This window comes from Phoxinus phoxinus (assembly GCF_949152265.1).
Source record: "Phoxinus phoxinus genome assembly, chromosome: 3".
Classification (NCBI taxonomy): domain Eukaryota; kingdom Metazoa; phylum Chordata; class Actinopteri; order Cypriniformes; family Leuciscidae; genus Phoxinus; species Phoxinus phoxinus.
In genome coordinates, this window is record NC_136878.1 from 46,761,238 (window position 1) to 46,783,624 (window position 22,387).

The 22,387-nt window shown below is 36.3% G+C and overlaps 1 protein-coding gene across 1 annotated transcript in view; it reads right to left on the minus strand.

The window, feature by feature from the left end:
- The window catches only part of brinp1 (bone morphogenetic protein/retinoic acid inducible neural-specific 1), a 220,767-nt gene that overhangs the window by 158,578 nt on the left and 39,802 nt on the right, over window positions 1–22,387 (minus strand). Inside the window, exon 2 of the mRNA XM_079606289.1 lies at window positions 14,431–14,698. Within this exon, the coding sequence (XP_079462415.1) occupies window positions 14,431–14,648 (218 nt within the window). The 5' untranslated portion in view covers window positions 14,649–14,698. The remainder of the gene's footprint in view (window positions 1–14,430; window positions 14,699–22,387) is intronic.

The window sequence follows — 22,387 nt, forward strand, 5'->3', positions numbered from 1 at the left end:
ATATTCATTTGTTGGTGAGTCTACTATTCGAGGTAGACTTATGGTTATACATTACCAACATGATTCCTGTAGGGGAAGTTGTCTCCATGTAAACAGTGACTTTATGAGTAGTTATTTCACATCTTGAATGGGTGTCCTCATATAATGCACAAAAAAAACTTGATCTAAAAAGATTGGATTTGTATCTTAAGGCGAGACACGGCAGGCAAAAACATCGTTTTTTTTTTCACTGGTCAATTTTGAGATTTTGGGCTCATTTCCTTTTTATCAGCAACCAATCGTGAAAGTACAATGGGCATTTAACTCTAAAAGTGAAATCTCATTGGCTGATGTACATTTCTGACAACATGATTGGTTCAGATGCATCACGTGACGCGCTCTGACATTTAGATGTGTCTTTTTGACTGTTTTTCTGTTAATTTAAAGACCATAAATGCTGTGTTTATACGTTTTGATGTGATTTAGGTGGTTTGTATTGTTGTTGCTAATGATTTGATAAGATATTGTGTCTGTAAATAGTTGTTTCCACTAAAAAAGTATGAATTTTTACATAACAAATCTTTAAATGCCTTTTTTGTCATTCTCCAGTGACACATCTCAGCCTATGTAGCGCCGATGTACACCAAACTCTCCAGTTACACACTTAGCAGTATTCTGAAGATATGTTCAGAGGGATTTGTTAATAAATCATTCCTGCCCTGATTTATGTGACATTTTAATCCAAAAAATATGGCGAAAATCTATTTGTTAAGGCTATGGACAGTATATTTAGATTTCCTAGGTAATGAAAGCATATATCCTGAAATCCCTCTGAACATCTTCTTTCATCTTGTGTGTAATCAAAATGAAAAAAAAAAAATTTTCACCTGGCTTTATCATATGTTCAGATCTATCTACCGAAAATCTATGCAAAATTGCGCATATTTAATGAGATAATGTGTAATTTGCATATTTAAACATACAAATTTCAAAAACTTGTAATACATTTTTTTAATGAACTTGTGTAAGTGATCAACTGAGGAAGTTTCATGGTGATATCTATTATTTTAAAATTTTACCCTATTCACCTGTAGTGTCTCGCCTTAACACAGACAAGGTTTTTTAAACAAATCTGATTACACTGGTTGCATATTTGATCATATTCTTGATTTGCAGTGCTGTGCCACATACTGTATTCCCACTGCAAGAAAGACGTGTTCTTCTTTGTGTCTGAGGGAAAGTCAGAATGATTTTCTGTGCTGACTCACAGCATGTTGCAGAGCTCAATAGAGCTTAACTCGTTTTTAACCCAGAATAGTCCTTTAATGTTGGGCCATGTTCCAAAAATCGGTTTAATATGAAGGGTCCTGGTAAATCCAGCTCACGCAGTGTTAGTTTGAGAGCGATTCCTGGAAAATGGAAGATTAAAAGTGACAGAATCACAGTTGGTTGATTGAAACCCGGTCCAAACGTCTCAGACCGTGAGTGCAAATGCTTGTATTTGTGCTATGAATTTAAATCAAATTGCATTATCAGCATAACAGTGAGTGACGAGTTGCATTGAGAAATGCATTGAGAAGCTTTAAGTTATTCTAGCTGTACAAAAACAATCGGTTATTGTAGAGTCACTGTTTACATGAAGCAAACTTCACCCACAAGAATGATCTTGATAATGTCAGTATGCATGTGTTGTTAACTAAAAACCTTATTATATAGTTCAAGCGACCCAATGTTGATGTATTCCTCCCATGTGGCACAGATCGGATACGACCCAAGAACATCAGCTGGGAAGAAACTCTGATATTCTCAGATCGGGTTCAGGCCTCATTCATATGTGCAAATGAATCTGATATAAATCATATACATTTTCATCTGCAATGCAAGACAGATCAGATATTCCCCGTCAATACGAGTCATAAGTCAGTCTAATCCAACAGTGGCGAATGACTTCAACTACACGATCACGTGACTCTGTTCCGACGCAGGCGCAACCCAATGCTTTGCTGACCATTAAAGATAGTGTGTGAAGCAAAAGCTTGTATTATCGTCTGCGTCTGTTGCAAATCACGCCGTTTTTACTTCCTTTTCGGGCTATGCTTTTCCGGTTTATTGTGAAACCTTTGCCTGAACTGAACCTCCTCGACACTAGAATGTGGTCCCCTGTGTTTAAGTTCTGCCTGATGACAAGTTTCCTCTCTTTAACCTTTAAGCCTTAAGAGTTTCCTTTTTTTATTGTTTGACTGAGTATTTCGGTTTCATTCATTCAAGTTTTGCTGCTTTCCTACTATCTGTAATATATAGAGAGATACATGTTGAGGTTTGCATCACATAAAGTTGTCTAAATATTCAAAAGCTTGTATTATCGTCTGCGTCTGTTGCAAATCACACCATTTTTACTTCCTTTTCGGGCTATGCTTTTCCGGTTTATTGTGAAACCTTTGCCTGAACTGAACCTCCTCGACACTAGATGGCGATACATTTGTTAGACTTTTTTAAATCTGTCCACTAAGAGCATCTTAAGCTTCAATGGAAGAAAAAGAAAATCTGACCATTTGTTTAGTCATAGCAGCACTTGCATTGAAACTTGAAAAAACACATGCATTTAACAAATGTGCACATCTTGTACGTGTGTTTTGCACTTGTGAAAACATGTTAAAAGCATGTGTGAAGTATGTGGATCACATGGGAAATGTGAGCTTTTGGAATCCCATGTAAATTCACATTGAAACAAATGTGATCACATTTGAAAAAACGTGTAAAATTCCCATGAGATCTCGTGAAACATGTAAAATTAATGTGTGTTTTTTTGGTTACACTTTATTTTAAGGTGAAATGATATATTTAATTACTCAGTAATATTAATTAACTACATGTAGCCTACTTACTATATGGTTAGGGTACACTCTAAAAAAATGTTGGGTTGTTTTAACCCAATTTTGGGTCAAATATGGACAAACCCAGCCATTGGGTTAAATTTTTAATTTTATATTTGATCCAACGATTGGGTTTGTCCATATTTTACCCAAAATTGGGTTAAAACAACCTAGCATTTTTTAGAGTGTAGGGTTAGGGTTTGTTTGAGGGTTAGTTGCATTAATTTACTGTTATTATATGGTAAGCACACATAACATATGTAACAAGCACACTGTAAAATAAAGTGTTACCGTTTTTTTTTTTTTTTTTTTACTGTAAGGGAGTTCCCAACAATAGTCCTGGTGAATAAACTACTTTGATTATTACATTCTGTTTTAAGAACAAATAATGAGACCTAATTAAACACTGAATTGATTACAAACAAGTATGTGAACTTCACATCTCACGTTACAGGATCTTCCAAAGGTTTGGTGGGTAACACTTTATTTCACAGTGTCCATTTGTTACATCCGGTATTAGAAGCATAACTGCAAGCAACTAACTCAACATGTTGGCAATTAATATCACGTATACTTCAATAAAAGGACAAGGAAACCTTAACGTAAGCGTTTGGTGCGTCTCTAAACAGCATGTAAACACTGTTCCTCCTCACGGGACGAGTTCAGCACAAGAGAGCAGTCAACAGTGATGTGTCAGAGCAGATTACTGATATAAAGCCATTTAATTATTCTCTGGTAACGCGCCTTTGGGCCTCGACTCGTAGATTTGCGATTCTTCATTCTCCTCAAAGTGATTGTGACCTTTCTGGCTAATCCGAGCGTGAGATCAGCAGAATGAGAAATCGCAGCGTTTGGCCTGCAAACCGAGAGCGTGAGCCCGGGTCATTATTAGAGGAGCGGGATTTGCTTGTTTCTGTCGTTTAATCTCGCTCTGTAAAGACGATCTGATTCTGAGCACAGAACTCCAGGGACGCCTCCATTGTTATTACGTGCCGTTTGCTACCAGCCGACTTATTTGAGTCGCGCTTGTTCCCAGGCAACAGGCAACGGGACTATAAGAGAGAGCTGTTAGTAATCAAGGCCGGGGCGTTTGTGCTTGGACACGGGCATTTTCTCCAAGGATTCAAGCCTCCTCGAAAATGTTGAATGATGAAACGATTGACAGTATAAAAAACTAAAACAAACATCGCGATCTGAGATCATATCATGGTTATATACTGTATAACCTGCGCTGTTATAGGCTCTTTTTTCCCAAGCAGTCTGCAAACTGAATTGCTCAAATTGGTGAAAATGAAGGAATAAGAACAGCTTTAAGCAAGCACTCATTTATCAACATATGATGATTACTGAAGGTGATTATTAATAATAATATTAGACAAACAGGCTTGCAGTAACAATCAAAGTGTTGATGTTTTTTTGTTTCAAATAGTCACAATGCTTAAAAATGCAATGTTTGTACAGTATTTTTTTTTCTTTTACAATATATAAAAAATACGGTAACACTTTACAATAAGGGTGTATTAGGTAATGTTGATGCATTAACTAACAATGAGCAATACATTTGTTGCAGTATTTATTCATCTTTGTTAAGGTTTCACTTTAATATCAAAATAAGAGTCTGTGTGTGTGTGTGCGTGTGTGTGTGTTTTTATTTTTTATCACCCTAATTTGCAGTATAGTGATCTACTGCTGGTTGCCTCAAGGTTATTAGTGGCTAAATACAAATGTAACTATTTAAATTAAGTATTATTTAAAAAAGTAATTTAATTTGCGACTAAAGCTTAGAACAGTCTAGCAGGGAAATTGCTTATATATATATATATATATCCATTTCAGCAGTGCATAATTCATAATTGATGAACAAAATGGACACTTTTGGAGGACTTCCGTGCATTTCCATGCATTTAGAAAAAACATTCTGTTCCTGTATCATTCTAAATGCACAACTAGTTGTTTTATTATATGCAATATGTTTAATAAAGTTAGTAGCTCATCTTTTCTTATTGCCGTGTGCATTCTCTGGTAAATATGTGTGTATTCATCTCATTTTCTGTAATTAAATGTGCATTAGTCATCGGTCTATTCATAAAGCGCTGAATGGGTCCATCTGGGTCAGCCTCTATTACATATTTTATCAGTCAGAGCAAGAAGCGTATTTATGAAATCAACACTGAGTGAATCTGAACATGAGGCCACGGGCCTTTGGCGCCGTTTCTGATTCGTGTATAATCCCAGCATTTGGACCCAATCAGATATCACCGCATTGTGGGACAAAACATGACTAGACGGCCTTTATTTGGCGTTATGTAACTTCTGACGGCTAGAAGTGCGAGTGGAATTAGACGAGATGACCCAATTCTCCACATAAGAGCGAGTGGCAGGCTGAGCGACTCAAACGCCCGGAGAATCACATCATTGCATTCAACGTTCGCACTGGAAATGGAAAAACAAACTTTTGTTCAGATTACCGACGTTTGATGGATGAGCCTTCCCAGTTCATGTGACGGCAGTGCAGATGTCAGACAGATGTGATTGCAGATTTTTTGATTAAATTTTTAATGAGAAGCGCAGTGAATTCCACTCAGTATTGATGCACGATTTAATTGTCTTGTCACAAGCAAGCCGATATCCTGCATTGACGGCTGAATTTGATGCTTCCTTCTGTTGGAGGAGACAGGGGAACACTGGGAGACACGATCTTCCATGATCTTCAGTGCCGCCACTGTGTCTCCGTGCCAGAGACGATGTGCCTGACAAATGCAGAATGCATTTCCGTTTCCCGAATCCAGCGCAATATTCATTTCAATTATTTAAACTTCAAAAGTAAAAAAAAAAGAGTAAACTAAGGGGTCATGAGAAAGCAAACTTGCCATGATCTTTTGACATATAAGTGGTCTTTGTACCATTAAAACATCCTGCACGTTTCATAGCTTAAAACGTCTTCCAAATGCATTTCCGTTTCCCGCACTTCACGAATCAAGCGCGCAGCTGAAGCGCGGTGAACCCTCGGTGAATAATGCCACTAATGGCAACACACAGTAAATATAGTCAACCTGTGGCAACAATCACAGATGTCGAACTTTCCACGCAAGTGGAATTCATTCATTTAAATTATTTAAACTTCAAAAGTGAAAAAAATCATGACATGAGAAATCAAATTTTGAAAAGTGGTCAAAACATCCTGCAAGTTTCATAGCTTAAAACGTCTTTTCATTGTAAACAAAAAATATCTAATATTAATCAAGCACCAAGAACAGGCTTGTTTTGATATTGTGTGATGTGTGATGTCACACGGGCAAAAACATTTGCATATGCCCCGCCTCCCAATGAATAGTCATACATCATCATATCATAGGCCCCGCCCACTGGTGTTTAGTCCAAGCGGCAACCTTCCCGTCTCTCTCTTGAATCCACACTGAGTGCTTAAACTGCAGTTCACCGACTGGCCACTAGAGACAGACTGTGGAAGAGAGTCAGTCCCACAGACCCGCATGTTAAAAACCTAATTTTACAGCAGAAAAAAATGTGTTTAGAGTCTGGTGCAAAAAGTGGTTTTGGTCTATATCGCTAATTTTGCCCTTCATGACGACTGTGAGGGAGGTGATTTTTTTTATAACTTACTGTAAAATATATTAAGCCTTAAAGTTCTGCATGATTAAGGGCGTGGCCACTTGAGTGACAGGTGGATTGCCGCTGATGTCACTACTAGCCGTTTGTCTGCTGTCTGTTAGCATCACGTCACCTCAGCTAATCCGCCTCGCTGCACATGTTGGAAGAGAAACTGTAAGTAAACCGTTTATAATGCTTTGTCAGTAAATTATGTTTTTATATGCATGTTTCCAAAACACTAACTCGAGTGTTATAATGAGGCGCCGTCGATACTGTTCCTGTGCAAAGACATTAACCATTTACTAACAAGCCTTAAAGGGATAGTTCACCCAAAAATGTATATTTTACAATAGTCATTAATTCCACACCCTCATGTCGTTACAAACCCGCAATGCCTTCGTTTATCTCCAGAACACAAATGAAGATATTTTTAATGAAATATGAGAGCTTTCTCTCCCTCCATTGACAGTCTACGCAACTACCACTTTCAAGACCCAGAATACCAATTTTCAAAATGAATTGTTCTCAATAACATCTATAACATCCATTCACACATATAAATATTTAAGTCCTCCTGGAAATTCTGCATAATGAGTTGGGAAATTGTAATTATGACATCAGATCTGTTCAATTCACTTTGGTCGGAGCAAGATGCATGCAGGGAAGCTGAAGACAGAAGACAGAAGACTCAGGTTCTCAGGAAACACTAATAAGTTTAATTATTACTCAAAAAGCTAGCAAACAGGCAGTGCAAACACATCTCAACATAACAGAGACTGGACAAAGAGTGAAGGCAAGGGTGAGGCTTAAATAACAAACTGAAACCAGCTAATAAATGACACACAGCTGTAACCAATGAACTAATAATGACGGTAACCATGGAAACTGAACAAAGGCGGGAAAATGAACAAAGGGACATCTGAAACTCAGACATGAACACAACAGGGAAAAAAAACAGGTTTGTTTTGTTTGATCAAAAACAAACATAACCCTGACAATGACAATGTAGCCTTTCTAAGATTGTTTAATAATGCATCTACAAAATTGTGTAGAATGTGGATTGGGTGTGTTTTTGCTTTGTTTTTATTAAGTTTTTGAAGAGGCTGCACATTTAATCATTTTATATTCTATCAAAATTGTACAATAACATGGTATTGTGAGCATGCAACTTAGTTTTATATAGTTAGAGGCCCTGGGGATACTTCGAGTTTCATGTTGTGTCAAGCCTTCTTAGTGTTTAAAAAAAAAAGCGATTTTGATGCTATCACAGAAGTGCCCCATGCACTCCCATTCAAAAGGCCTAAAACGAAAATACGCTCAATCTTAAAAGTGGCGTTTCCATTCTAACTATGCTTTTACACGAAAGTTTGAGTCGGGTAGATTAACAAAAAGAGCCTAGGTTCAATTTTGGAGAGAGTTATCCTTTAACAAATTTACCATCAATACACATCCCCTGCACCTGAAATATTTCTGTAAAATTTTGATAATATTTTAAGTCTATTTAGCTGCTATGTGAAAAGAATTGCGCAAATCGCGCCAGCGCGATTGCCGACCCCAGAGGGTTAAAGAAAACCTGCAACCAAAATCGCATACTTCCCTACTATAAAGTGAATTCTATAATATGATGGATGTAATACGTCACTACACACATTCATACTATATAGAATATATTTTTTTTTAGCATTTGTGAAGTGATTACTTATTCAAGAGAGTATTCGATTGCAGACGCAGTCCCAGAGTTTCCCAGACATAATTATGTCTTTGTGTTGCCGTTCAAAGCGTAAATAATACGCTCTTTCCAACATGATTTGAATGTTCCATTTTCTTCTTTAATAAAGGAACACATAACAGAATGGATACAGTAAATAGGTCACGCACAGAAGAACAGGGTGCAGACACTGTCTCAGCAAACAACTCAAACACAGTTATCAAGAGATGACACCTTTAGTGTGTGACATACGAAACAAAAACTCACTTTTCCAGCCTTTAGGGTCCATGAAAAGAGTCTAACTCCGAGAGATGTTGGGAGTGAACTACATCTGACATGAGAAGGAAGAGATTCAGTGAAGAGATAATACGGAGGCAGGGTGAGAGAAAGATAAAAGAAAAGTGGAGTCGAACACAGAACAGGACGAGACGGGAGGGACGGAGGGGAACAGAGACGAGAGAAAGCAAACACATACAACAACAGAGACGTGGAAATGAAAGCAAAGACAGAACGAAGAAAAACGGCCCGTTAGAATATCAAACACGAGACCCAGATGAAGTCTATCGCACGCTTCTCCGCTCGAAGGAAACGAGGGATCAAAGTTTGCTCTCGTGAAAGCTGAGAGTCTTTATTTGCAGGAGCTTGTCAGTCAAACATGTGGAGCTTCACTATGCAAAGAGACTGGAGGATATAGGAGTGATATTATGAATAGTGTTGTGTCAGATCACACCGTGCCTGTCTGTCTCCTTTAGGACGCCGTTCCGCACACTTTAAAGACACTAGATGACAGTGTCAGGAATGGAAAAATGCAAAAATGCCAGATTTCTTGACAAGAACGGTAAACTAGGACAGCGAGCGCATCGTATGGACGCGAGATATGACTTGGCACCAGCATCTCTGTTGTTAAAAGTTTGTTGGGAAGAGCAGCTTGATTTATGAGGAGGTCATGCGTGAACATTGTGTGAGTGAGTGCCACACACTGTATTCTTCATCTTCATCATCAAATGTGTTTGTCGATGCTACAGGAAAGGCGTTTGTCCAATGAGAGAGAGAATAAGCACTGAACGATTAATAAAGATATGGATTGCATACAGTAATGGGGACTAAAAAACTATATTTTTCCAGGTTTTAATATTTTGACAATGCATTTTGGAACTTTGTGTCTGTGAATTCCTATGAAGCTTCTGATAATAACAGCTTTGAATCCCATAAGTATAAACTTAAAACTTAAAGGTTTATTATTGGCATCTATGATTACATGAAGAACCTTTAAAACCATGGAATATTTTCTTTGCGGAAAGTAATCTTTAATGGATTTTTTTTCTTTTATATTCTTCACAAATAGGAATTGTTCTTTTTGGGAAACAAAACGGTTCTTCTATTGCATTGCTGAGAGAGAAAAAAAAAACATATTTTGGAGCCTTTATTTTTAAGATTATTTTTGTAGAATATTTGATTAACAAATGAATTCCACGACAGAATGCTGTTCAACACAGACCGAATAACACACGTCAGTTTTTCTTCATGAACCCCAGGAAGTGTGTGACTATACAGATGGTTCTCAGCAGTGTTTTTCTTCTTTTTATGCTGATTCTCGAGACTGATATTACACATAAAAGACAAAATGGTTTTGTTTGTTTCCAAGCTGTACACTCATCACATATATGAGAATGACAAAGGTGAATGCATGCACTATACAGATGTTAAGTTAGTGAAACATGACATCTTGCACATTGTTAAAGTCCCTCTGTGGTGAAAATCCAGCTTTTAATGTAGTTTATGTGTCTATGTGGTGTTTTTAATCTGCTTTAAGACAAACCATGTGTAAGTTCATAAGTCGACAGCATTGCTGAGTATTTTCTGCTTAAAACTGCAGTGAACCAAAGACAGTCTCAAAAACACGGTTTGAAATCGCTGGTGTTTCTGACGTCACACACTACCTTGTAACCAATCAGATCAACGTGTGATCGTCCACCAGTGGATCTCTGAGTGAGTGAGTGAGTGAGTGGAGACGGGGCTCATTTGCATATTCATAGAACCGTGAATACTAAATGAGGTGAGGGTGTCGAGTTACATTCAAGATATTTTAAGGCATGAAGACAATTTTTGCAAGGGAAAAACGATGAGTTTTAAGAGATACAATGATTGACTACAGGGGGATTTTTAAATAATAATTATGATGATACATATCACACAAGAACAACACAATGATCATTTGGAATACTCACAAACTACTTGAATTTTCAAATGCAAAAACAAAAAACAAAAAATATACTTTTTTTGGAGCATATATATATATATATATAAACCATAGCTCTGTTCAAATCCCTAGTGAGCTACAACCTACTAAGGCAGCATCCTAAACTGAACCTCACGAGTGACAGATGTAAAACACTTGATAATGCACATTCATTTATAATTGACATTTCTCTCTCCTCGTCTGCCATCTTGGATTTGACATTAGATGAAGGTCTTTACAGTACTTATGGGATTGCCTACTCCATAAAAGATACTCACAATGCCGTGTGGATTGGTGTTCATCAGAACAGTGCTAATGCTGTGGAGTTAGGCAGCGTTTTACTCGTCTCTGAGCAGATCCACTGAACGCTGTTTCTACAAGGCATCTTGAGTCACATGGAAAACTAGATTTTAACGAGCAGAAAAAGTCCTTCCTCACCTCTAAAACACTGTAGAAATGTTCATTTAGCTACTGAGTAGTGAGATTCTCACATATTGAGAGTGTGGGGTGATTTATGTAAGTGTCACTGATACTGACGGGGACGTTTTCATGGAAACGGAAGGATATTATATCAGGAAAGAATAAATGCCAATGCCAGTATTTCACTGTGGCTGTATCCAGTGTTAAAAAAAAAAAAAAAAAACATTGTTTAATTTTCACTTCTGTGTCTATAGCCTTCTGCTCGTCTAGATTGACTGTTTTCCCTTTTACATTTAAAGGTGGGAAAAATACTTGCGCTTTTGTGCTGAAAGAGTTCATTGTGCATTCAAAAACTTCCCGAGTCCAAAAAAAAAAAAAAAAAAAAAAAAAATGTGGGGGGTTTTGTAATCTTTTTTTAATGAATGTGACTAGGGAAATGTGAGCATTATGAAACGCTAAACTCTCACATGTAATTTGATTTAGACTCATAGAAATGTAAAAATTTTGACGTTCCAGGAAATCATGCGTCTATCGCTTTAACTGAATAAAATGCATTGATTATACATTAAGAGAATTAACACACCGCTGTGACAGTATATGGTTTATCTGCGTTCAAGCCATCTAGGTTATTTTCATAATGTATATAACGCACATATAGCCTTTATCACTGTAAAGAATACTATAAAATAATATAATGTGTTATCCGTTCTGTGATAAGAAGACATGAGTTCACAGAAGAAATCATTTCAATCACTCGACTGACGTTATAATGTGATTTTGGAGTTAAATATGCTGTTATTCTCATGAACTGTATTTGATGCTCTGCCAAGCTAAAAACTGTTTGCAATTTAGTCTCCACTAAATTAAATCACATAGCATGGTCTTAAAAAATGTTACATAAATGTTTCAGAATTCTATAATTAATTTAATTAATTCAGATGAGTTAAATCTCAGTTATTGTAATTGTTGTATGCAATGGTGTGATTCATTAGCTAAAATAAAGAAAGCAAAACACAAAATAATCAAAGTAAAGATGAATTTGACTGATCACATTGTTTTTCTATAGATATCACACTTACTGTGATTTCTTTCAGCCACTTATAATAATAGTGTAAAAAATCTGATATTGTGACAGCGAGCATAAATGTGCATTAAACACTACATTGCACTATTTTTCTGTGCCAAAACCTCTTTAGTGATGCCTTTAAATGTGACAATTGTTTGTCCCATTTGTTCACACAGCTGTAAATATGCTTACAGTATTAAATCATGTTATAGCACTGTCGTCACTTATTTGCAATATCTCTTGATGACAAACACTGCAGGACATGTTCACACTGTGTACAACAGCTCCTGTTAATTACACAATGATTAGAGTGTGCAACATCGTAACTTTGAAAACACACAGCATTATAGTCGAGATGAAGGCCTGATCTGAGGCGCTGAACACACAAGCGTCTCTCGCGCTTCACGGCAGACTGTGTGCGCATTAGTGCTGAGACCACGGTGTCTGACTGCAGTTTTATCCTGCAATGCACTGAAGATATAGAGACCTATTGTGTGTGTCCTCTGCGGTGACTTTTTATGTTATTATCTTGAAAGCTTATTTTTAAAGTCACCACTCTTGAGAAAAGAACAGCAGTTGCTCCGTGAAAGCTCGTAAAAGTACATGCGATGTCCATTAGCACTAGCCTGGCTAACGCCAGACCCAACTCTCGTTGAGACTTGGGTCTGGGAACCACATGTGCATTCTCTCGTATTTGAGGCGTGGTTTACGAATGCCCGGCGCCATTTATTGGGTGCTAAGAATGTCTATCAAATGCGCCTATACGTAGCTCATAGCCAATCATAGCCAAGCTAAAATCCATGGTATCCAGACTGCCTTTCAGCGTGAATAAAATCGCGCTGCGCAAAGGCAGTCTGGGGAAACCCAGGCTACATTAGCACCATAATCCAGTGCATTCTTCCATTATTTTTCGGGAGGACACAATACCTCATCACAGGTGCAACATTAACAGGCATGCATACTTATCTCTCGGCAAAATGATCCATATTAGAAGCAAAATTGGTCACTTAGGAGGTGACCACTTACTCAGCAGCCAATCGCATGTCTGGGATTCTGCAGGTTTAGGGTTTGATTAATGCATCAGATATCATGGACTACCATGCATTTAAGTGCTCATATTCTGCTATTTTAAAGGCACGGGTTTCCCTGTTCTCCTACAACAGGTTTGCATGCAAAGGTAAAAAAAACAGTTTAATTTTCTAATTGAAGAACACCACATGTTCGACTCATCTAGTGCCTTCGTTGAATACTTTTCGGTATGACTTCTTTCAACACAACACCTCATCACAGGTTCTGCATTAATGCATACTTATCTCTGCACAATTCACAGTTTTAGAAGCAAAATTGGTCACTTTTTCTCTCACATCAGCAGCGCCCAATCGCATGTCTGGGATTCTGCAGATTTAGGGTTTGATTTTGTTAATGCATCAGATATCATGGACTAACATGCATTAAAGGCCCATATTCTGCTATTTTAAAGGCACGGGTTCAACTGTTCTCCTACAACAAGTTTGGATGCATCAAAGGTCAAAAAACAGTTTCATTTTCTCATAATATACATTGAACATTTTCAATGATCCTCAAAAGACTAGTTGGATGAATCAGTCTCTAAACAGATTTAGGGTTTGATTTCATGAATGCATGTTAGTCCACGATACCGGATGCATTAACTAATTTGACTTTATCATAAAGTCTTACCTCTTTATATTTCAGGGATCTTTTAAAGACTTCCATAGGCAACAACAGAAACCATTGCTCCACAAGAACTACAGCTCACTTATACACGTAAGGGTTAATGCCCGACGAGGTGTCCATTGTCAGGTTTTAATGGACGACGGCGAGGTGTGAACCGGCCGACGCTCCGCCGAAGTCCATTAAAACCTGACAATGGACACCTCGAAGGGCATTAACCCGCTTATACCATGGTCACTTGCCAAATAACACATTTTTAAAACATTAGTTTATATTTTAATTAGTTTTACAATCGAAATCTAAAGTTACAAGTTACAAACAATAACTTGGTTTCCTTGGTTACGCCTGACAGTTTATTTAGGTGTCCTCTATCACTTTTTAACGGACACCCTGCAGCCAATCAGAATCGAGTATTCACCCAGACCATGGTATAAACTAGTTTAACAGTCAAACACAACGCAAGATTAATTTAACATGATTTATTTGAAAAAATCTGAATACTATTGCTCTCAGCCTCAAATAGCAATTTCTTCCCAATGCAGTATTTCAGAACAGAACCACAAACAAATTCACTTCAGAAACGCCCATGATTTTCTCCAGGCCTTGGAAACACTATTTTAATAAAAATCTCAAGGTTTTTCTTGAGCGTGGGAACCCAGCGAGCAGCCGATCAGATCGAACGCACATCATCCCTCTCTGAATGAGCAGAACTGACGCTGGATATGCTTTTAACTCCATCGGATGATAAAACAGGTTCACACCGAGGGCAGTTAGTCCCCGCAGAAACTTCATATCCGGACACGCATCGCACTCAAGCATCGAGTGGAGTATTAAGTGCACTCACCTATAAATCTTATACCGGGTCGTGAATCCTTGGCGAAATCTTTCCATGAAGGAGAGGTACCCCTTCGAGTGGTGGAAAGGGCCACGGTCAGAGATGAGCCAGTCAAACTGCTTGGTGACATGCTGTTCGTTGGCCGAGGGCTCTTGGCGGGAAGACTGAACTGTTATATGGTCCCATATAAACAGGAGGTAAGTGACTTCAATGAGCCTCCAGTTCATGCTTCACTCTCGACCGCTCTCTGCTCATTCTCGCTCCATTCTGTGGAGACCTGCAGGACGAGAACAACACAACACAACACGTCAGCGGCGTTCATCAAACTACCCACAAGCAATCATGCGTTTAATAGCCGTCCGAACACAGCCCAGACGTCTAGGCTAACACAAGGCACAAGTTGGGCTGTCAGTGAACATTTAATAGACATCTAAACCAGCGCCCAAGAAGAATAGACTAGTCATCAATTAGATAAAGAAATGAAATGAGTGAAGAAATGAAACCAAACTCTTTGTAATCACTGTTGACTTTGTTTACATGATGGAATATCATACATTGCGCAGGTGATTTTGGCAATACAACATGTAACCAAATTCAAGATTATTTTGGCTAGAAGTGTGTTGCTCATAGCTATATGGATATTGTATGGATGTATTATGAAGGTTCATTGGGAAAAAATCGGTTACACTTTATTTGCATGGTCCCTTTAACACATTCTGTTGCACCTTCATGTTTACTAACTCTCATTAGAGTATTAGTAGAGTATTAGATGATTATTAGTAGAGTATTAGTAGTTATTAGTAGAGTATTAGTAGAGTATTAGTAGTTTATTAGTAGAGCATTAGTAGAGTATTAGTAGATTATTAGTTGATTATTAGTAGAGTATTAGTAGAGCATTAGTAGAGTATTAGTAGAGCATTAGTAGAGTATTAGTAGATCATTAGTAGAGCATTAGTAGAGTATTGGTAGAGTATTAGTAGATCATTAGTAGAGTATTAGTAGATTATTGGTAGAGTATTAGTAGATTATTAGTAGAGTATTAGTAGATTATTAGATGAGTATTACTAGAGCATTAGTAGAGTATTGGTAGAGTATTAGTAGAGTATTAGATTATTATTAGTAGCATATTAGTAGAGTATTAGTAGTTTATTAGTAGAGTATTAGTAGAGTATTAGTATAGTATTAGTAGTTTATTAGTAGAGTATTAGTAGAGTATTAGTAGAGTATTAGTAGAGTATTAGTAGTTTATTAGTAGAGCATTAGTAGAGTATTAGTAGAGTATTAGTAGAGTATTAGTACAGTATTAGTACAGTATTAGTAGAGTATTAGTAGTTATTAGTAGAGTATTAGTAGAGTATTAGTAGTTTATTAGTAGAGCATTAGTAGAGTATTAGTAGAGCATTAGTAGAGTATTAGTAGAGTATTAGTAGAGTATTAGTAGAGTATTAGTAGAGCATTAGTAGAGCATTAGTAGAGCATTAGTAGAGTATTAGTAGAGTATTAGATGATTATTAGTAGAGTATTAGTAGTTTATTAGTAGAGTATTAGTAGAGTATTAATACAGTATTAGTACAGTATTAGTAGAGCATTAGTAGTTTATTCGTAGAGTATTAGTAGAGTATTAGTAGTTTATTAGTAGAGTATTAGTACAGTATTAGTAGAGTATTAGTAGAGCATTAGTAGTTTATTAGTAGAGTATTAGTAGAGTATTAATACAGTATTAGTACAGTATTAGTAGAGCATTAGTAGTTTATTCGTAGAGTATTAGTAGAGTATTAGTAGTTTATTAGTAGAGTATTAGTACAGTATTAGTAGAGTATTAGTAGAGCATTAGTAGAGTATTAGTACAGTATTAGTACAGTATTAGTAGAGTATTAGTAGTTTATTAGTAGAGTATTAGTACAGTATTAGTAGAGTATTAGTAGAGCATTAGTAGTTTATTAGTAGAGTATTAGTAGAGCATTAGTAGAGTATTAGTAGAGCATTAGTAGAGCATTAGTAGAGTATTAGTAGAGCATTAGTAGTTTATTAGTAGAGTATTAGTACAGTATTAGTACAGTATTAGTAGAGTATTAGTAGTTTATTAGTAGAGTATTAGTACAGTATTAGTAGAGTATTAGTAGAGTATTAGTACAGTATTAGATGATTATTAGTAGAGTATTAGTAGTTTATTAGTAGAGTATTAGTAGAGCATTAATATAATATTAGTAGTTTATTCGTAGAGTATTAGTAGAGTATTAGTTGAGTATTAGTAGAGTATTAGTAGTTTATTCATAGAGTATTAGTAGTTTATTAGTTGAGTATTAGTAGAGTATTTTTAGTTTATTAGTAGAGTATTAGTACAGTATTAGTTGAGTATTAGTACAGTATTAGTTGAGTATTAGTACAGTATTAGTACAGTATTAGTACAGTATTAGTAGAGTATTAGTAGTTTATTCGTAGAGTATTAGTACAGTATTAGTACAGTATTAGTAGAGTATTAGTAGATTATTAGTAGAGTATTAGTACAGTATTAGTAGAGTATTAGTAGAGTATTAGTAGAGTGTTAGTAGTTTATTCGTAGAGTATTCATAGAGTATTAGTAGAGTATTAGTAGATTATTAGTGGAGTATTAGTAGAGTATTAGTACAGTATTAGTGGAATATTAGTAGACTGCTAGGGTTAGGGTTAGAATAGGTAACTTATAGTGAGTTGAATGTCTGTTGGAGGAGCATCAAAATAAAGAGTTGGCAGATATTAATCAGACAGTTTACTAATACTCTAATGACTGATAGTTGACATGTAGTTGCAAAGTCACGTATAGTCAACAGAATGTGTTAAAGGGAACATCAAAATAAAGTGTTACCAAAAAATAAATGGCAAAACTCAAAATGCATACCAGTACAACACTGGAGGCAGTAAAACACCAACAACTCTTATTCCTTTACACACACAATCATGATTACATTTGCAGATTAATGAATAATGAAGACTTATTTTCATGCACAATACCATGTTATGACCTCAAAACACTTTCACCGTAGTGCATAATTTAAAAACACAAGTCAACAAAATCATAATGCATGATTAATCTCGTGTTTACACTATCAGATATGTGTAGGGTTTAGTGTACAGTAGCGGCCAAACATGATGTCGGGGGGGATATTTGTTTTTAATGACCCTACAAGTTCAATTAAAACATCAAAATATGAGGAAAATGGCTTTATTTATTTTTAAATATGAGGGAAGAACAAAATACTAAACTTCATTAATCTTATCTGACAAAAAGATTTGGCAAAAAAAAGGCAAAAACTACAGTTTACTATGCAAAAAAATGTGCATTGAATAAAAAGTATACATTGACTACAACATAATCAGTTATTAATATTTAGTTATGAATTATGTGTTCATAATTTCTTTGTAATACAGACAGGAAAAAAATCATGTCCGCACAATTTTGCATGTTTCATTGTGTTATTATCACAAATAAAACAAACGACTCCAAGTATGCAATGCTTAGAAAATATTTAACAAACTTTTAGTAATATTTGGATGAAGGGTGAATTTGTAAATGTTTCTGGCCTCTAGCCAACTGTAGGTGCTCTGTTATTTCCAAGCATTATTTTTATTCCTGAACTGCCGTGATACGTACAATAACCAGTGTAATAAAGCGTAGATTCACGTTCCTCTGTTTCTTCTGTAGCTGAACACACTCTTAGTGCCACTCTCTGGGCGTCTCATTTTGAAAGTGTCATGAAACATGCAAGACTCCATGTTTTTTCCAATGAGCTGGCTTTAATGAAACCTAATCTTGTTGGCATAACCCGCAATAGTAGCCCGATATTTTATTTTATTATCCGTTTAATCCCACAGTCCTCGTGGCAGAAGGCCAGTGTGCAGAGCTCATGCTAACCTGACTCGCTGGCCTTTTCACAGATGAGGATGGATTACAAACGGGAGGAACAGCCTTCACTTTATTCAGGCTAATTGGTGGCGTGAGAAGTTCAGGCGGGGGTGAGTGTCAGTGTTATGATGTGTTGTGACATGCGTTTGCTTTGTGGACGAGAACACAGCGCATCTCCTCTGCAGGGTAATTAACACTGCGTGTGTGTGTGTATGTGTGTGTGTGTGTGTGTGTGTTCGCACATTAATTTATTGCATTAGCTTCATTTATGCAATTAAGTGTTGCATACTGATATCCTGCATGAAAGTGAGATGGACGAGAGTAAATACACCCCTGTAAAAATAATTTGTAAATGAAACGTCAACATAAAAAAAAAAAAAAAAAATTATAATAATAATAAGTCAAGAAAATAAGTTTTTGGTCACATTGTATACAGTTGTATATGTGATGCAACTTTTTTGAAAAATAATATGTAAAAGAGAATGACCTCTTATATAATATTATACCCATATATATAAGAATATCCTGTAAGTTTCAAAACTGAACACTTCCTTGTTACTCCAATAAAAGCTTGTATTGACACCAGGCCCAGCGAACAACAGGTTTTCCAGAGTGGGGATCTATGACATCACAGGGTATCAAACCCCGCCTCCGCAGAAGAAGATTGACGCCCACTTCAACACCGCCTGTTTAGCCCCGCCCACCGATGCGCGCATTACATGAAACTCATTATAATATGCATAACTGTTATCCAATCATAGCAGTGGGCGTTTACTTCCAAGACTTCAATGCGACACGTCCATAAAAACCGAGCGTTTCAGGAGCTAGCCTCAAAACCAGGGCAGAAAATAGCATATTACTTATTAATTTTAATTTTTTTTAAATGTAAAACCAAGCGAACGTCATAAGTTGAACTCAGACAATTTGTATTTGTTGTACTGAATGTAATTTCTGGATAATTTTAATGACTATATTACTAAAAAATGCTGGGAAAAATGGGGAAAAAATGCTTTCTAAAAATATGCTTCACTGTCTTTATGCAAAACACATGTATTAATATTTTATTTTATGTAATTCATGAGCACAGGCTTATCAAAGGCAAAAGATATACGAGCTTAACACGACCAGCCCGTGTGTGTGCTATTAAAATTAGATGCATTTCCATATCACAGCATCTGTCAGCGGCACTCTTTACGGCCGTCTCTCCTGCAGTGTGTTTATGTCGTGATAAGAGCCATTTTCAACCGTAATGATCCTCAAGATCTTCCCCTCCAGCCCAAACCTGTGCTATTTAAAGACATATTCACCTCCTCGTGAACTATCAGACCGCATGTGACACCGAATGAAGGAAAACTAACTCAACTCTCCGTCAGTGTGTGACAGACGCTCGGGTGATTTGCTCTGTGTTGCTTGTCATTTTTTCCTCAGAACTGTGTACATTATATGTGACTCTGGACCACAAAACCAGTCACATGGGTCAATTTTTGAAACTGAGATGTATACATCATCTGAAAGCTGAATAAATAATCTCTCCATTGATGTGTGGTTTGTTAGGATAGGACAATATTTGGTCGAGATACAACTATTGAAAATCTGGAATCTGAGGAGCAAAAAAATGTAAACATTGAGAAAATCTCCTTTAAAGTTGTGCATTTATGTTCACGATTGTGCTGCATTCACTCACAAAAATACATGTTTATATATTTACGGTAGCACATTTACTAAATATCTTCATGGAACATGATCTTAATATCCTCATGATTTTTGGCATTAAAGAAAAATGTATAATTTTGACCCATATAATGTATAGTTGCTATTGCCACAGATATACCCGTGCGGCTCCAGACTGGGTTTGTGGTCCAGGGTCAGATATTATGCATGCAGTTTTATAACTGATGCAACTCCCCTTTTTATAAACTTTTATAAACATTTTAATTAATACATTTTTAAATTATTTTTAAATTTATTCATTTAAAATGTTAAAATTAATAAATTTTAATTAATAAACTTTAATTAACTTTTGTTTTTGTAATTAAATTCTCCTGTTGTCACTAGATGTGGGCCATTTTTATACATCAAGATTGTTTGTAGATTTATTAGTTGGACTTAAAGAGGACTTTTTCTCCATGTCCATCTGTCTTGTGTAATGTTGATGTTTGATCATGAAAAAAAGTTTTCCAAAGTCCCTCCAGCGGGAGTTATTCAGTCAGTGTTTCTGAACTCCTGAAACGCCTCCATTGTGTTCTTGAGTTTCTCACGGGAACAAACACGTCACAATATTCCTCATTATAATAATTAATGAGCAGAATAAAGGGGCGGGGCCAGGTTGAGTTAGTTAGTAGTGTGTTAAACTGGCGGTAATGGAAAGGGGCGGGACATTTCCCAAACACACTCGAAGCGCCCGACCAATCACAACGCACTGCTCCAGCCGACCAATCAGAGCACAGTGTGCTTTTCAGAAGGAGGGGCTTCATAGAGACAGGAAGTAAACAGAGCGTTACTGACAGACTGGGAAGAGAGGAGCCGCAACAATGGAGAATATGAGGAAAATAATCAACATTCAAGCAGGAAAACCTGTTCTAGTCGAGCCCGAACTACAGCAAGACTTTATAATAGGGTGTATGTACGTTTGATGCAATTGCCCTAATTACTCTTTTCCGAGAATAATACAGCCAAAAAAAAAAAAAATGTATTAGGTGTTTATTAAGATGTGTTCCTGTGTTCAATGTAATAATTTAGCTATTTTTGTTAACATATGCATTAGAAATATTAAAAGGGCTTGTATGCAAATGATGTGTAGAGTAGCTTGTAGTTTGGGAAGCTAATTACATGTTTGTGTTTTCACTGTTAATAAAAACTTGACCTTACCAACCTTTCAAAACTAAAACCATGAAACATTAATGATTTATACCATGCATACTTCCATAATTAACATTATCCAGGCAAAAAAAAAAAAAACATTATTAATAATATCTGCTAATGCAAACACAAAGCATGATCCATGTAAATGTATGGATGTTACTTTATTACAAACATACTCTTCTCAAAGGCGTCCGCAGGTCTTCATACGGTACACACATCATTAAGAGGTAGATATGCGAAGAGCTCCAGGCAACTAAACGCAGATTAATATTCTCTCTTCTATGCAATTATCTAATTGTCAATGAAATCCTCCCTTCCCACTTCCATACGGCTGTATACAGCGTTTAATGAATGAAGATGTTCGAGTCACACTGAGTTCTGCTGGCAGTCTCGCCGATGACAGATATGATGCTGCGCGTCTAACGAGGGATCCTTCCACTAATTACTTCTGACTAATTTGAGGTTGCCTGTCATAATGCAACAATGCATCATTTTTACTGGAATTAAAAACGTGGAGAGGGACATATTAACTCTTTGAAATCTTCAAGTTGTTTTTACCTGAACAGTTTCTCCACCTGACAGATCTGCAAAGTTACTGTAATTCATGATTATATATATATATATATATATATATATATACTGTAGGGGTGTAATGATACCCTCATGTCACGATTCGATACATATCACGACATTGAACTCACAATACGATATTATTGTGATACAAGACATTTGATAAAAGGTTAACAAAAAAAATTAACTGTTGATTAAAATGCTAGATGTGATATTACATTGTGTGTGTAAATGAATAGTGTTGGACTTGGTGCTGGAAACCCAAAGCACAGGACAATAGAGACACCAGAATAACAATATTCATGATTCTGAAGCTACAAATACAGAATTATTTTAGAAGAACATGTTTTTCACTCTTTCACTGACTAAATATATTTAAAATAATGTCGGCCACTTTTTTCTGGTAACATCAGACATCTGGCATTATCAAATATTCCCCATTGTATTAGTATACACTGTAAAAAAATATTTTCAATATTTGTAATCACAACTTATTTTCCTTTGTCAAATCAACTTAGATAATTAATGTAGTTCAGATAACACAATATTTTGAGTTTCTATTGATTAAACCAATCTCCTTCATTGCATTAACTCAATTGTTTAATTTCAATGAACTCACATTTTTAAGGCAACCAGGTAACTTACTTTTGT